General features: G+C 40.4%; 1 protein-coding gene across 1 annotated transcript in view; it reads left to right on the forward strand.

Moving 5' to 3' along the window:
* LOC139442336 (uncharacterized) overlaps nt 1-18,270 on the forward strand; it is a 96,514-nt gene that overhangs the window by 22,941 nt on the left and 55,303 nt on the right. Inside the window, exon 2 of the mRNA XM_071223133.1 lies at nt 16,512-16,664. Coding sequence (XP_071079234.1) covers nt 16,512-16,664 — 153 coding nt within the window. The remainder of the gene's footprint in view (nt 1-16,511; nt 16,665-18,270) is intronic.

Genomic DNA, 18,270 nt, shown 5'->3' on the forward strand with positions numbered 1-18,270 from the left:
TGTTATCAAGGTCTTCTGTCCGTTGTTGTTGGTTGGTTGTTGTTTAACGCCGCACTCAGCAATATTCCAGCTGTATGACGGCGGTGTGTGAATGAGCGAATCGAAACCAGAATATCCAGCCATTCCATCATGAACATCGATTTACCAAATTGGGACATGATGACATACGTTTTCTCCTATCAGAAACAATTGTCAAAATCTACCCACTGTGTTGATCCCCCATACTCTACATACGAGGTGAGGTTATTCTGGCATGTTGTTTAACTGTTTGATTCAACAATGAGGGAATTACAAAAATACTGAAAATACATTTTGAGATAGTGAATGCATGTTTCTGCCTAGATCTTCTCATTTCTAAGCTTATCTCAAAGGTACGACAATTATGTCATAAAAATAAGTAATTCTATTCAATTACGTGATTAAAAGGTCTTTTCGTGAAACAGACAAATGCCTCTTAAAGTTTTCTTTATGCAAATGGTCAGTCTGTACAAGGTATGTACTGGCTGAACCTGGTTCTATAATTCCCTTCTACTTCTCCCCAGTCATGGAAAACAACACAACTTGTGTACTGTCTCGAAGCACCGTCTCAGAATATATGTGTTAAGTCATATATCCTTCTGAAGTACATCCTGCAGGGAGATCAACAGGTAGTGGGGCTTCTATTACTGCTAATACACTAATATAGATCCACCCTCGCTCGCAAAGCCGGGGGTTTATGTTGCGAGCCACCCCCTCAAGATTGTCTATGCACAATAACACCCACTCGGTTCCACCTGGCTTTCTCACCAAAGATAACAGGTAAGGGACGAACACTTTACCTCTGTAGCCATTCATAGAAATCCATTGCATCTGGCATTCGAGTAGGCGACGCATCCAACACTTTAGTTTATATTTAGTCAAACTGCACTCCACAAACAAGTTGGATTGCTTTTAATGGCCCATCGATGTCAGGTCGATAACTGTTATGAATGGGCATTTCCGATCACATGTCTGTTCTCAATTTGATAGCTCGAGTTTTTAGTAAGTTTTATGTTTGACGTTATTTTGAGTAGCCTTTCATTTAATCGGAATATATTAGTAGAATAACTCATTAGTGATAAGGTCAGCAACGGGTTTGTCGCGTTTATTTATTTGAAAGATTAATCTGAAGCTAAGATACATTAATAGATGACTCAAGTTTATTATGCTTTTATCTGTATGCCACACATGCAGGATCTGTAAGAAGAATGTACCGTTAAGTTAATCACGTCCATGACAGTTATTGGCTGAAGTTATATGATTGTGTGTGGGCTGTCTTTGGTTTGGATGACTTTGTCACGGACCTTGAACCTTTATTACTTTAACAAAATAGTTTGCTATGGCTTAAACATAATTTGACTGGTTCGAGGATCTAGCCTAGAACATATTTGTTTGGATAATTTCCAATTTTGAGTTTTGTTTGTCCGATAGAGCATCGTCCAATGCATATCTGTACTATGTTAATACTCAGCCACAAACGTGTGACAATGGCATCCAAAAATAAAGGTGTATAGAAAGGTCCATTAAAGCTGTTCAGGCCAAATTTAGAAATGCATTTACCTAACTGTGACATTTACATTAAAGGTGTGTACTATGTTCACAGGAAACGGAGTATTGTGTACACCACAAGTAATTGATTTGCGTATGTTACATGATGTCTACATGTTGTTTTATTAACTGATAATTTAACTTATAAGCAATTATGAGCTATTGCATTTAGCGACAACCTTCTTATTTTACTTTATATGTAAAGTAACTTGTTACATATACCAAAGGAGAACAGAAGGATGTTCATGTTTTGTGGACTCATACTTACGCAGTTTAACAATATGTCAGTTTGTACAGCTGAAATGTTCTTCCATTCTGTTGAGATATTTGTAGAGAAAGACATGAACGTTTCAAGGAAACTATGATCTAGTATTGAAATACGTTGGTGTTTCAGAATGGTTGGTCTGTGCATAACCCAGGTCAGGCTCACCATTATTCTGTAATTATATAGGTAGGTGAGTTGAGTTTAACGCCGCTTTAACAGTGTGCCACTGAATATCATGGCGTGTCAGCTTGTCGTGGGAAGGAAGCCTAAAGATATGCAAGTCATAGACGTTTACCACTTTGTTGAAACCCACGAGTATGGCGCTGACAAACCTAGAAACAATAGGGGGAACCGGGATTCCAACCCTGTAATTAAATGTAACATTTAACATTATATTTGAATCCTTATTCATTCTTTGAACTAAACTTAAAACTACCACGTTTTTTTTTATTAAACCTTAGACACAATTCTATTTCAGCCACGCGGGGCTGACAATAGTTTGTTAACGACAACAGTTGATTTCGTTCACTTGCTTCATAAACCCTTAGATAGGACCCTGTAGGTACAGACAAATGGGTCACATCGTTTCAGTAACTTCAATTCAGTTACATATGTATGCATAAAACGTTACACACGTTTGCTCCAAGCTCACGGAACCGATGTCATTTGCAGTTCATTTGTTTCAGTTGCATCATAAAATCATTGACAGCAATACATTGTAACCTCAGTAGACCGGATAGACACAATTTTATGGATAACAACTTCTTTAATACTGTGAAAAGCGACGTTTCGGTATAGATCCTTATACCGCTGTCAAGCAAGACTGAATGAGTGCAGAATAGTGAAGAATATATATATATATATATATATATATATATATATATATATATATATCTATATATATATATATATATATATATTGTCCATCGTGTTGTGACAGCACCATCCCTTTGTCACACCTACCAATGTTAACCCACTCATGTATGCTATTGTTGTTACTGTTAATCCTCCACCTACTATATATATTCTGCACTATGACCCTCATTCAGTCTTGCTTGGCAACGGTATAAGGACCTATATCGAAACGTCGCTTTTCAGAGTTTTAAAGAAGTTGTTATCCATAAAAAATGTGTCTATCTTGTCATCCGTCAACTTCTAAGTAATGCCTATCAAACAACTCAGTAGACCGCTTGAGGGCAATGGGCAGAAACCAATGGTTCAGTCATTCTGATGACTGAGACCTAACGATAACCCTGCGTCTGACTATAATGAACTTATTTCAGATCTATTTAATATATTGCTTTTGATGAGAGAAATGCTTGCTCTCCCCTCTCAAAAGAGCCATAGACTGACCATCAAGATAATGAAAGTGCTTGTTCATATTGACGGGGTAGTTTATACAGCTGGATGTATCTACTGGGAGCACTCGACGTCCGTACACAAATTCAATGAGAAGTAGAGCCCGCGAGCAGCCTGTAAATCTGTCAGACCTCAGACTAAGCTCTATCACAAGAGCAGGAATGCCTCATTAGTACTGCAGAACCAGAGGTGCTTTGGTTTTCTGTTATGGGCACGAATCCCCAGACTCGATATCCGCTTGTAATATTTTACTCTGGCTGATTTCAGCTCAATCCAACTGCTTTTCTAACACCATAAACAATTTCATTCTATTTGAACGTCTTTAATTTCATTTTATTTGATTAATTGAATCCGAAACAAGGAATTCAATTTCAATTCATGTTAAACTGACATGCTTTCTTTTGATAACAGCAAAATAGCGGAATTCATCAATGTTGAATTCGTCGGAATTGGAAATCAAAGAAACAAGTGCATCTCGCATGTCAGTTTCACACCTTGATCATGGTACGGAAACTGCTTTCCAAAGGACACATCGGCTGTACAAAAGGGGATAAAATGAGCGGCTCCGATTTCCCAATAGCCACGGATCTATTCATGTCAAACAATTCGCAATAAATGTTCACGCTTGACATTTTCTTATGTACATGTATTAATGAGCCATTCGCTGATTCCAACAATCGTCATCGTGCTCATTCGACAAGGCCATCAGTCAGATTGCTTTTATCTCCTTACGCTGTGAGGACAGTCCGAAATGCTCTTTTGTTTGGTGTACTGCTCTCATCAGCAACTTACTGATTCGTAAATGAATGTTTGAAATATTTTTTTTCTGTTTATTTGTAATAATATTTCAGAGATACTATTATGCATGGTTCGCAGAGGTGACAATTGAACCATGCTTCCGGTACCAAGCTTTTTATCTTTTTTTTATGTCTCTGACATGCATTTTAAAGTTTGATTAGTGGTTGGTTCCTTGCGTTTGAATAGAGTTATTTACATTTCACTCAATTCGTGAAATTTTCTCTAAGGCAAGTTACATCGTTGAAATTTTACAGTCAGTTACAAACTGACTGAAACATATGTTCATTTACTTATCATTGCATGATTGGTATGTTTTTAAGCCCTTCTGAACTTTCTAAATAATCTTTAGTCTATCTGTGATTGAGTGAGTGAGTTGGGTTTAACGCCGCTTTTAACAGTATTACAGTTATGTCATGGCGTGTCAGCTTAATGTGTGGGGAAAGCCCAAAGTGATGCAGGTCTCAGACGTTGACCACGGGTATGGTGCTGACAAACCTAGAAACATAATCGGGGCGAACAAGCATATGAACCTACAATCATATCCTGGCGTGCCCAAGGGACACATCTCTGCACGGCGAATCGCGGCGCCTTAGACGACTGGGCCGCCCGTGTCCCTTTGTCTACCTGTCAAATAAATGGACAGTTTTTATTCAATTTGTTAAAAAGACTGTAATATTTAGTAAGCTTTTTGTTAATTGCCAAATTGAATTACATTTTACACACTGACTGTAACATATATGCATATGTGTATATATAATTTTCGCATTTATTGTTTTGTTTCCCGGGACATTGAGTTATGAATATAATTCTTTACATTTAACCTAGGCCAAATTCTCTCACTTTCAGTTTGCTACACCGATGAGAAAACTGTTACATCTATTAAGCAATATTTAATTCTAGGAGGACTTCAAGATGTTATGTAACATGTAGCTTTGGATTGCCTGGGTGGGATAATTGCAACGCACATGCACCTGCACATGTGAAAGTGCGTGTGTGTGTGCGTGCGTGTGTGCATGTGTGTTGGCATGTGTGTGTGTGTGTGTGTGTGTGTGTGTGTGTGTGTGCATGTGTGTGTATGTGTAAGTATGTGTGAGCGCGCGCGTGTGTGTGTGTATGTGTGTGCATGTATGTGTGTGTGTGTGTGTGTGTGTGCATCTGTGTGGCTGCTTGTATTAGTCCGGTCTAATCCCGGATATATTGGTCTTGTGTGTGTGCATGTGTGTGCGTGCGTGCGTGCGTGCGTGTGTGTGTGTGTGTGCATCTGTGTGGCTGCTTGTATTAGTCCGGTCTAATCCCGGATATATTGGTCTTATGTGTGTTTGTGTGTGTGCATGTGCGTGCGTGTGTGTGTGTGTGTGTGTGTTTGTGTGTGTAAGTGCGCGTGTGTGTGCATGTGTGTGTGAGTGAGTGTGTGTGTGCGTGCGTGCGTGCGTGCGTGCGTGTGTGTGTGTGTGTGTGTGTGTGTGTGTGTGTGTGTGTGTGTGTGTGTGTGTGTGTGTTTGTGTGTGTGTGTGTGCATCTGTGTGGCTGCTTGTATTAGCCCGGTCTAATCCCGGATATATTAGCCTTGTGCACTGATATACCATGCCGCAGTTTACCATAAATGCCCTCAGGATAACACTCCCGGATGTGTATTGTTTTACATGGAAAACGTTGACATCGTTTTCACAATATGCCTAAATTATCAACACGTTATTACCTTGCATTGGCGTCAACGACAGCTTCAACGTGTCTTCATCAAGATAACATTAAACACACCATCAATATTTGCATATCAGCATCACTCTGATGCCGGCCGCAACCTAACAACCTACTGTACTTTGCATGGCAACATGACATCGGACACCTTCATGGCAGATGCGTCTAATCCGATTTAGAACGATTCAACATTAAAAAGCTATTATGACATGGAAACGTGTCAGTTGAATACACTATTATTGTCAGTTCCCGGCGGCATTGTGTAATATTCAATTTGTAGACTAACAACGCTTCCACTGAGATTTCTAGTCTGACTGGAGACTAAGTGGCCTTGACATTAAGTTGCTGATGTTTTCTTTACAGCTGACAAACACATAATGAAATTTAGGGATCACTTTCGTTCTGGTTCCGCAGTAATAGCATTACTGGGCAAAACCCAATGTCAATAACACATCAATTGACAGGTCAGGTGCGCTACTGCTTGAGAGATACTGTGTTATACATGCATGGGTTCTGTGGCGTCTTGCTTTGCGATGGACATCTTGAAATGTTTCAAACCAAATGTGGAAGCAGATGCATGCACGGCGTCTTTACAAATGTTGGTGTCACCTGTCACGAGTCTAGCCGAATTAACTTTGTAGTTGCGTCAAACAGTTAAAACGATGTATTGTTTGCAAGGTGCTTCCGGTAGAACGGCAAGTTTACCATTTTGGCTGGCTATGAGAAAAAGAAGTAAACCTCAAGTTCGCATTGGCCCCGCAAAGGAGATGCTTGCACTTTTTTACGAACACCTGGTGTTTCTGATTTTCAGTGATTCATTCACATAATTTGTACCATTGTTTAGACTTTTATAGTCAATGGAATCTGTTTCGACGGATACTCTAGGCTGGTTATTCTCTGGTGCTGACGTCTTCTATTTACATGTAACTGTACAGGAAATACCGAAGTTTATGTAACGGAAGAAGAAATAACGTAACACTCTCGTTTACAGGAAATAGTGGAAGAATATCGTAATATGCCTATTTTCATGAAACGGAAGAAGAAATGTTATACTCTCGTGTTTATGAAACTCAAAGACAAAAAGTAAAACAGTCGTTTACAAGTAATAGAGCAAAAATTGTTGTAACACTCTCGTGTTCCTGAAACTAAAAGACAAATAGTAAAACGCTCGTTTACAAGTAACAGAACAAGATTGTCTTAACACAATCACCGTGTGATGTCACAATCAGATGACATCACTTATCTCTCTCTTTCTCTGAGTGAAGCTGGTTAGGTGTTCTTTTTTACACTCAAGGCAATTTGTATTATTGTTTACAAAGTAAAACATTTGGAAGGATTAAATACAATACCACCCTCATGGCTGTGTATAAAAATGCCAATGCTCGACAATAAAAGTTAAAGACGAGTGTTAATATCTTTCATATCATGAAAACGCTCTGGTGAGATTCTCATTATCCCATAACCCGTGAAGATCCGGGGTAGAATAGGTCTTCAGCAACCCATGCTTGCGGTAATAGGCGACTGTGATGGTCGTAATAGGGGCCCAACGGGATCGGGTGGTCAGGCTCACTGTCTTGGTTGATGCATGCCATCGTATCCCAATTGCGTGGATCGATGATCAGGATATTAATCACTTGATTGTCTCGTCCAGACTTGATTATTTACAGACCGTCGTCATATAGCTGGAATGTTGCTGAGTGCGGCGTTAAACAACAAACGAACAAACAAAGTTTTACAAACAAACCATTTTCCCATATGAACACAAAATTAAGGAACCAATGATCAAACATTTTCATCTTATTTACTGAAACGGTGTATAACCTTTTTATTACATATCTGTTCAATACTACAACGTTTAAGAATAACAATACTCGCACGTGTGCTACCTACACGTTTTACAAACAACGTGTGAACATCGAGCTGACGTATAGAAAATGACGTACAGTAGTTGTGAACAATGGGAACTCCTCAACGGCGTGGCTGCAGGGAGTCTTCTTCCATTGCAATCCACGCAAAATCAACATGTGACGGTGGTGCCTCCATTATAGCGGCACGCCGAGAGCAGGAACATCCTCACAACGAATCTGTAAACATGTTGTTAAACTCCCAGTCCCGAACCATTCGTATGAAAAATGAAGCATTTGCTAACAGATCCTTTTCGCCGGTGGCAAATAATCGCCAATTACTCCTCCTCGTTGGCATGGTCCAAGTCGGTTAAGTCTTTAAGGCAGTGTATTTGCCCGAACCTCCCAAACCACCACTCCGACACGACGTTGTTTATATTCATGAAAGACGTTTGTAGACAGACTGACATTCGACTGTGGCTAGACAAAACATGAAGGAGAAAACTTGGGTGTGTTGTATGTGATGACGTCAATGGTTCTGTTTATGGTGACCGTCCTCGCTGTATGTGCAGTTATTGGAGTATGGTGGTAGTAATAATCAATTACTGAGCAGTGGTGGGCAGCGGAATCCTGCAATTGTTGTTGGGGAAGGACGTTGTCTTCTCAAAGTATTACCCACACTACAAGTGGCCGTTTTTGTGTGCCACACACTCACTCATAAGATTAAAGCAGTCTTAATGTCCCAATGTAATGTCTCAGGAATGACACTTACGCATACGTTTAAAATGGATATATATTTCTATGTTACTTCTAATGCATGATACTCACACACTTATACGTTTAAAAGAATGTAATGTTCCCATGTCACGTCTAATGCATGATACTCACTCACTCAATCAGAAGTCTAAAATAGATTTAATGTCCCTGTGTCACGTCTAATGCATGACACTCCCTCACTCACCCAGACCTCTAAAATAGATGTTATGTCCCTGTGACAGGTCTAATGCGTGATACTCACTCACTCACCCAGACGTCTAAAATAGACGTAATGTCCCTGCATCACGTTGAATGCATGTAACTCTCTCACTCAGACGTCTAAAATAGATGTTATGTCCCTGTGTCACGTTTAATGCATGATACTCACTCACTCACTCACCGAGACGTCTAAAATAGATTTAATGTCCCTGTGTCACGTCTAATGCATGATGCTCACTCACTCACCCAGACCTCTAAAATAGATGTTATGTCCCTGTGACAGGTCTAATGCGTGATACTCACTCACTCACCCAGACGTCTAAAATAGATGTAATGTCCCTGTGTCACGTTTAATGCATGATACTCACTCACTCACTCAGACGTCTAAAATAGATTTAATGTCCCTGTGTCACGTCTAATGCATGTAACTCTCTCACTCAGACGTCTAAAATAGATTTAATGTCCCTGTTCACGTCTAATGCATGATACTCACTCACTCACTCAGACGTCTAAAATAGATTTAATGTCCCTGTATCACGTTGAATGCATGACACTCCCTCAGTCACCCAGACCTCTAAAATAGATGTTATGTCCCTGTGACAGGTCTAATGCGTGATACTCACTCACTAACCGAGAACTCTTAAATAGATTTAATGTCCCTGAGTCACGTCTAATGTATGTAACTCTCTCACTCAGACGTCTGAAATAGATGTTATGTCCCTGTATCACGTCTAATGCATGACACTCACTCAATCACTCACTCACTCACTCACTCACTCAGACGTCTCAAAAAGATGTAATGTCCCTGTGTCACGTCTAATGCATGATACTCACTCACTCACTCAGACGTCTAAAATAGATTTAATGTCCCTGTGTCACGTCTAATGCGTCCCCTGTTTCTGCCAGCCGCCACTAACGGCACTCAAAAGTACTCATGGTCAGATACGACATTAACCTGCGGCTGGTAATACTACATGTATGTCGTGTCAGGTGTATCACCAGGATCTCCCATTTCAATAAAAGGATGAACAGTTTACAGACATCGTCAATCGATATCCTATCAACAGAGCCGGTTTTGAAAAATAATATCTTCACAACACCTTATATTTACTATTCCAGTTATTTACTATTCCAGATTGTACACCTGGAAATGGGAATGTTTGTATTGATGAGGTTTTGTAGTGAATGAGTGAGTGAGGTTTAACGTGGGAGGAAAGCCCGAAGTGATGCAGGTCTTTGACGTTTACTACTTTGGTGAAACCCAGGAGCACGGGTATGGTGCTGACAAACCGGGAACTATAATCGGGACGAACCGGGATTCGAACCCACAATCATAGGTTGCTGGTGTGCCCAAAGGACACAACTCTGCATAGCGAATTGCGGCGCTCTGAACGACTTTAGTGAAAAAATACAGGTGCAGGGGATAGCAACAACTGATATTATAAACTGATTTGAGTGACATTTGAGTTCGCTACATCCGGGAGTAATTGTAAATATAGATAATAATATTGGGGGCATTTGACTTCGTTACATCCGGGAGTAATGGAAATACAGATTATATAGATATGAGGGACACTTGAGTTCGTTACATCCGGGAGTGACTGTAAAACATAGATTATAATGCTGTGTAGGACACATGAGTTATTTACATACGGGAATGACGGTACATATATGTTATAATGTGTGTATGCCAGCGAGCCTGACCACCCGATCCCATTAGTTGCCTCTTACGACAAACATAGTCGCTTTTTCCGGCAAGCATGGGTTGCTGAAGACCTATTCTACCCCGGATCTTCACGGGTCTACGCCGCGGTAATACTCCAGACACTTGCTGATATGTGTGCACAATAGAGCAGAACTGATGTTAATAGTGTCAATATCGCCCCAAACCGACGTAGTACATGGCAACACAATCCACCAAGTCAGACATTGTGACCACCCGATCCCCCTATCTTCCTGTTCTGACTTGGAATCTCCACAAAGAGTAGTGACGATTAATCATTTATACTCTTACAATACCGATTAAAATTAATGAGATTTCAAACCTTTAACCAGTCACTGATGTTCGTGAGCGCAGAGAACGTTTATATAACCATTTCATTATTGGCCGGCAAATGTACTACTACATGTACACACCATTTAACGCCGTCAAAACAAACAATCTGTAGTAAAGTGCAAACATGTCAAATCAGCATCCTTATTTGAACACCAGCAAGAGCCACTAAACTCCGGAAATTAAATGATGATTTTAGAAACCATTTTCGCCTTTGGTGTAAAAACAGTATTTGTTCATGGTAAAAAATTCATTAATTTCCAGCACGTGTTGTCGCCACGTACAATGCGGATACGAAACATCCTGCAGAAACAATGCAAATGACAAACCTGCTAAAAAGTCGCAAATAATTAGCTCTGTTCTGCATATAGATTCAATCAATACACACACGAGTCGCTTTTCTGGGGAAGTCAGTGGCTGTGCCTACATTCCCAAGTGTGGTCAGACTTCAATGAAAGTCAGATTAACCTCGTACGCGTGGCCCTTTCAGACAGGAAAACGTATTTAAGGGTCTAGGGTGGGCTGTGTCATCAAAATCACTCAGACTGTTATATGTCAGCGTGTAGACCATATTGTCGTGGAAGCATCCTTATGGTTTTAAGATCAGAAGTCATCACAATTAGATATACTTACATGTAGTTTGGCTTTATCGCCATCTGGTGGTGGGCACAGTTACAGAGACGAAACAGTCTGCTCTATCTTATTCTGTCGACCGATGTGTTATTATCCACTAAGAATACCCACGGCTGTAAATGCTAGCTAATTTGGAGTCCCCTTAGGCACTCATTATATATGACCGGCGCTGTCGTGGAGTTCTCATGGTCAATCATAAATAATTTGTTTATCAGTTCAAGACTCGAGAAGTGTAGATCATCTTGCTTCTCGCCTGTTTCATATGAATCCGTTTTTTCTTGTTTCGTGATCTGTGGGGTGGTATATTTTTAAAGAAACATGTGTATTTCTACATTGGAATGACAAATACGTTAATGTTGCCTTTCCCGTTATCTGGTAAAAAGTATCAGTATCAGTATAAACACACTCTGGTTTATCATGACCAGATACTGCCAAAACATAATGACAGCTACCAGAAAATAAAATCATACACCAACGATCCATTGTAAACTAACCTCATGACACTGAGCGTTCGCTAAAAAGGTGAATTTTCTACCCAGTTTTCTTTTCGAAACGCCCGTTGTAGGTGAAGGTCAACATCGCGATACAGGTGACGCCAGGGAGAACCTTCTACGTTGGCATATTTTCAAAAGCAAAACAAAAACGATTTCAACAGTCTGAAGAATTTTTGGGGACAATGTATTTTTTTCGATAAAATTCCAGGCAAGTAAATTGTTCACCTGAAGAAAACAGGGTAGTGGTACAAGTCATCGGACATGTTTGTTGCCTTTGTTGTTTTAAGCTGACTTATCTAACATAGACTGAAATGACACGAAATTGTTGCGTTAAGTTCCAAAGTACTCACACTGGACAAAATGGGCATTCGCATGAACACGGCCAGGGTGTTAACGAAAGTTCACGCCAGTGCCATGATAATATTCACACCAGAAGAAGCTAATGGTTTCAGGTCGTAAGAGAGCATTTACAATCTCACCATTACGCATTTTGTGACTATTCATCAAACCTTTTTACACACTTCCAATACCTCTGTTTGGCTTCAGGTGAGCAATTATGAACCTTTCTGAGCGGCGATTTATCATCCCTCGTCAACGGGGCTTTTAATAGTGTATAATTCTCCGTCGTATAGAGCTTCTGACAACTAAATACATCATAGTCAGGGCTTGTAGCGGCTTAGATCTCTACACGGCGTCCAATCACGGGTGTGCTTGGGACCACGATATAATCCATGGTCTGCAGTACACTCTCACAAAGTAACCAGTTTTCGATGGGATCGATCGGCTTTATCCATTGTTTGTTCTCACGAAAATAGCATCTGAAAATTGAATAGCACCTAATCCATGTCAGAAATTCAAACAGTCTAGGAACGAGTTGTTACCGTGTTTGAGGCACGAGTTGGCGATCTTTGATGTTTCGTGGACTCACTGATGAAAATGAATGAAAATATAACCGTCATGATGAAATGTTATTTGCTATCAGTTTCCGGATTATGTGGGTAGTTTTAGTCAGTGGTATAAATGATGACGTTTTGTCATTTCTACTTTTACACTCATTATATGTATGGAGGCTGGATTAACGTAGGTAAACATCCGATTGAATTGATATAAAGTGCAGAACTTCAAAGCTACCAGAATAGATTCACAGCTTCGGTTTCTAGTGCATGTGTTTAATACACAATATATTTGAATTATAATCAGCGTCACAGAAAGTATTAGTAAGATATTGTCTCCTTATGGGAAGATTGAAAATGTTTTATTTATTCATCTGGTGGTGTTATGGATACACAATAGGAAAGCCTGCGTTGTTCTGACATGACATGCCGTCCTGCTTTCTGAAGAACATTTATTTTCACAAAATATTTCATGGAAAGTCCATTACGTCCATTACGTCCACATATATACGGGCTGCTGCTGCTGCTGCTGCTGCTGATGATGATGATGTGGATGGTGAGGAGGAGGATGACGACGATGATTAAGCATGCACTACATACTGCCGCCTCCTGACTGTGATTCATGATTCACAAAGCGACAAAACCCTGTCCTTATCCAATAGAAATCTCTGCATAAAGCAGAATCGATTGTTCGATTCCGACAATATCATGAGCATGTGGTTATGAATCACTATCAAATAATGATACCAGGTGTTCGCGAAAAGGTGAGCGTATCCTGCCTCACAGATGGCACCCGTCACAAACACATGCAAAGGCAAAGTTTTTGATCACAGTTATTGGTTCAGTCCATTGCCAATTAAATACAATGTACCACAAAAACACCAATTTGGTTCATATCGCACACAATATAGCAAACAATGTACTGTATATGTTTATGTACTTTCACGTCGCATGTTTTAGTGTAATAAAGACACCATGAAATAAATATAACTACGTTTCAGATATGTAAATCTTTTTCTAACATCAAACAACATCAGCCTACATGTAAAACAGTGCACTTTACCCTGTAGATTGAAACATCGCTAACTCGAACTCTTTTAACCTCATATATCATAGACAATTAAGACGATGTTACTTCATAGTCCCAACAAAATCCAGACGGTCTGACACTGGCAACCTGCTTGTCTCGAACAACGGGTCACTCGAATATGTTCGATAGCCCAGTATTTCGAGTTAATTAGGTTTTACGTGTCAGACTAAATACCTGCACAAGTGTTCCTGTCGTCATAGCCAGTACTTAATGATAGGAATCGATGTTGTTGTAACAAATTTATGCATGTTTGAACACTGCAGTGTAACCTTAGGTCAGTCTACAGTAATAGTTCAATGTGTATGACACACGATGACCTGGTAATTGCAGGCATAAACATAACCCATTATACGCTGTTGAAGGCGAGAGGCACTTGCTCTTGATATTTTGCTTTTCACATGCAGGCATAACGATGGACTCAATAGGACTTATTCATTGCATTCAAGCAAAACCCTGGATTAAATGAAAACTTTGGGATTTTTTGTAGGCTGGTTGGTTGGTTTGTTGTTTAAAGCCACACTCAGCAATATTCCATATGACGGCGGTCTGTAAATCAGTGATTGATATCATGAGCATCGAACCACGCAATTGGGATCGATGACATGCATCAACCAAGTCAGCGAGCCTGACCACCCGATCCCGTTAGTCGCCTCTTACGACAAGCATAGTCGCCTTTCACGGCAAGCATGGGTTGCTGAAAACCTATTCTACACCGAATTTCACGGGTCGGGATCCTGTTCTTTATTTGTTCATATAGGACATAACTGACAGTAATGAGCTCAAATGGTTCCTATAGGTAAAATAATGTAAGCTATGGTTGGTGTTATAACCCAAAACGTTTGTAGACACGCGTCAAGTTTTTTCTAAAAGAATGTCGTCTGAGATAAACGACACAGTGTCAGCTTAAATGATGGGACAGTAATATATTGATATCATATTGTCATACGTCACTGTAGACAATGACAGGTGGCAACTCAACGACACGTTGATCAAGATAATGGACCAGTTATACCCTAGTTATACCTTAAAGAGCTTGTGCACGCATATTTGGGGGATTGAGATGTGCCTCGGGTATTTTTCTTATACTCAATGGAGGTTACATGGTGCAGCGTTGCATAAACACGATAGCGGAAGTGATAATATTGGAGTTTTATTTAAACACTTTTTGGCCTATATACATGTGGAACGAGGTTTTTTCATCTTCCACTTTAAATGTGTAAGATAAACTATCAGTTTATTTTCAGTTGGGTTTAACGCCGTTTTGAACAATATTTCAATAATATGACAGTTTTAATGACAGAAAGCCGTTGCCTCACCCAGAAAGGAACACAGTGAGGTGAGGTGAAATTGGGTTTATCGTCGTGTCCAAGATTATTGCACTTATACAGCGACGTGTATGTATGTATGTGTGTGTGTGTGGCTGCTTGTACTAGTCCGGACTGATGCCGATTTTACAGTGTTAACTCACTGAGATACCATGCCGTAGTTTAACATGAGTACAGCACTCAGACACAGTATACGGACTCCGAGCCGACCAGTCCTTGTTTTTTATCACGGCGGGGACACCAGAAATGGGTTTCACATTTTGTACCCATGTCGGGAATCGAACCCGGGTCTTTGGTGTGACGAGCGAATGCTTGAACCACCAGACTCCCCACCGCCCCTCACCCCACAAGAAGCTGAAGATCATATAACTGAAATATATTTAAAACAGCATTTACCTAAATTTACTTTCAAATCAGTTATAAAACACACAAGTGACCCTTCGACACATGCCATATGTCAGGTATCAACACGACTTCACATCAACACTGATATATCAATGAATCCTGACCCAGATTGATATCTGTTGAATGAATGCACTCCATTGTTCTCACAGCATGAGACCAGCACAACATCTGCCCTGTGTTATTATCCCAATGATGATATCGCCTGAGGCACAACAGTCATGTATTTTGATGTAATCAACGTTGTACTTTAACCTTGGATTTGGTCCCCTATCAACACCCCCAGGGGATCACAAGCCATGCATACGTTTCTGATATGTTTAGAACGTGTCATCAAGTGTGTCGTCATTTGTTATTAAGAGTCTTTCTTTGCAGTCTGATTTGATGATAAACCATATTTATCTTCTACATCTTAATTTGTTTGTTTTGTCTGAAAACGTAAATGGAGCTGACCTTGTTTTTAAGGTTAACGTTGAACAAATAATCTGAAAGAGCTTTGTTGAAGGAGATAGTGGTTTACATGGATATAAATGAAAAAACGACAGTTATTGTTAGCTCATTTGTCTGAGACGCCGGAATTCGCAGCTTAGAGTTGCGGGCATTGGTCGTGCCAGCATCAACTGATCGAGGTTCAAATCCCAGCTTCCTCTTGGTTTGTCTGTACCATTTAGGTCAAATAGCCAATTTTGGGCAGTGTTACTGGGGCAGGCTGAAAGTAGTTCCGATATAAGGTGTTATTTCACTAGTGTGAAATGTTGATCCTGGTACAGTAAGCTGCAAACTGGTTAAGCTCATCATAAGTTCTGGGCCCTTGCCCCCTCGCAGCCCAGACCGCGAATGGGACTCCTCCAAGGAAAGCTGTCGAATAGAACCAGCCAAGAACTTTCCAGAAAATATGAACACGAGTAGTAGTAGTAGTTGTAGTAGTGGTGGTGGTAGTAGTAGTAGTAGTAGTAGTAGTAGTAGTAGTAGTAGTAGTAGTAGTAGTAGTGTTATCATCATTATCATTATCATTATTATTACATGGATGAAAAGGCTTACCAGATAATGGCCTTTCAATAGCAATGGCCTTTCAAACTCGACGTGTAAGTGTACGATGTGTTTGTATTGTTGCAGTTCCCTCTGAGGAGGTTGCCGGGATCATCATGGGCGGCGTCAGCGTGGTGGTCATCACCTCCGTCATCGTCTTCCTGTGTTGGAGATATCCTTCTTGTAGAACTCGAAGCTTCTGGGACCGGAGCGTCAAGCGAGCCATTAGGAAGATGTATGGTAAGACCAACATATGTCGGATTCCATTTGTAACATTATCAAAAAAGCAAGCTCCGTTCTACATGCGGTCGTAAGTCTGTCGTGACATGGACACAACCCCAAGTTCGGTTTTATGAATGAAGACTTGGTCCCTGTTCCAAAAACGATCTATTCCACGCTATGACTTTCCAGTTTGTAGTTCCAATACATCTACGTAAAGGAAGTTATAGACCGACACTCAAAGACTGAAAGATCTAAAGTAACACGTGACCTAACAAGTCACAATGGAAACTCCATTCTGCACACGACGGTTGTGTTATCACCATCAATGATAACTTATGTCCAGAAACCCCCCATGACGCTCGACCGCATCGGTGATCTAGTGGATGGAGCGTCAGCCCGAACAGGGGAAAGTCGGTGGTTCAATCCCAGTTCGCGTCATACCTAAAGACGTTAAAAGATTGTACTTGGTGGTACTCTGCCTGGCGCTCGGCATTAAGGGGCTAAAACAAAGACTGGTCGCCTCGAAGTCAGCACATTGTATCTGAGTGGGGTAGTCATGTTAAACTGCGGCATGGTATCTCAGTGGACATTGATCCGAGCTAGTACAAGCAGCCACACACGCGCGCGCATGCACGTCGATACATAAGCGGGAAAATCGTGACTGGAAATATAACGCGACGTTAGAGTCCATTTTATCTCACATAACCTCCATGACGCTAAAGAGAAGCACGAGAACGTAAACCTCGTCGTTAAATAAGCAGCGCTTAAAATGAACACTCGATGGCGACCTCTTAACGAAGAATTTGGAGATTATTTGGCGTCAAGACTCGACACATAACTTTGTCGGAGCGTAGCACAAGTATCGTTTGTGAAATGAAGCCATGGAGCTGTGGAGTCGTGATTCAGTTGTTGACTAATGTTAGTTGATGAAGCTGTGAAAGGGAACGCGGGTGCGTTTATCGCATTGTAGTCAAGGCTACGTATCTTATTTTACTTTTTGAAATTGGTTACTGAGGTAACCATTTAACTAGTTATTATTACGTTTAACTTATCGCATAAACATGGAAATTACAGAAAGGCGGGGCGCTTAGGGGATGACGATCACTTAAATTTAAAAGAAATTGTTGTATCATTGCGTGTCAATTTGTTTGGGAGGAAGTCCAAAGTGATGCAGGTCTTACACGTTCTCCACTTTGCTGAAGCTCACTAGCACGGGTATGGTGCTGACAAACGAATCATGGATTCAAACCCACGTCAAAGACGCAACTTTGCACACTGTAATGCAGCTCCTTAGACAACCTAACCTTACCCTAGCCCCCATCATTATTCCTGGTAACGAAGCCTGAAAATGTAAAAACAACCGCACTGCCTTTATCCAACCAGATAATACCCACACACAAAATCACTCACAAAAAATATACATATGAACTAATTCATTTAAAAAAAGAACGCCCATGTAATTCAGTATCAATTTATCATCTGCCATTTCAGAAGTTGAATAGGTATTTAATCAAATTGAAAGAAATGAAAGGCATTTGGTAATAATGTTACATTGGAAATTCAAAATGTTTGATATTTAAAATGGGAAGTACGATGCGTACACGTCTGGTAATGACACGTTGAT

This window comes from Haliotis cracherodii, unplaced genomic scaffold (genome assembly GCF_022045235.1).
Source record: "Haliotis cracherodii isolate W230 unplaced genomic scaffold, xgHalCrac1.p SCAF_5, whole genome shotgun sequence".
Lineage (NCBI taxonomy): Eukaryota > Metazoa > Mollusca > Gastropoda > Lepetellida > Haliotidae > Haliotis > Haliotis cracherodii.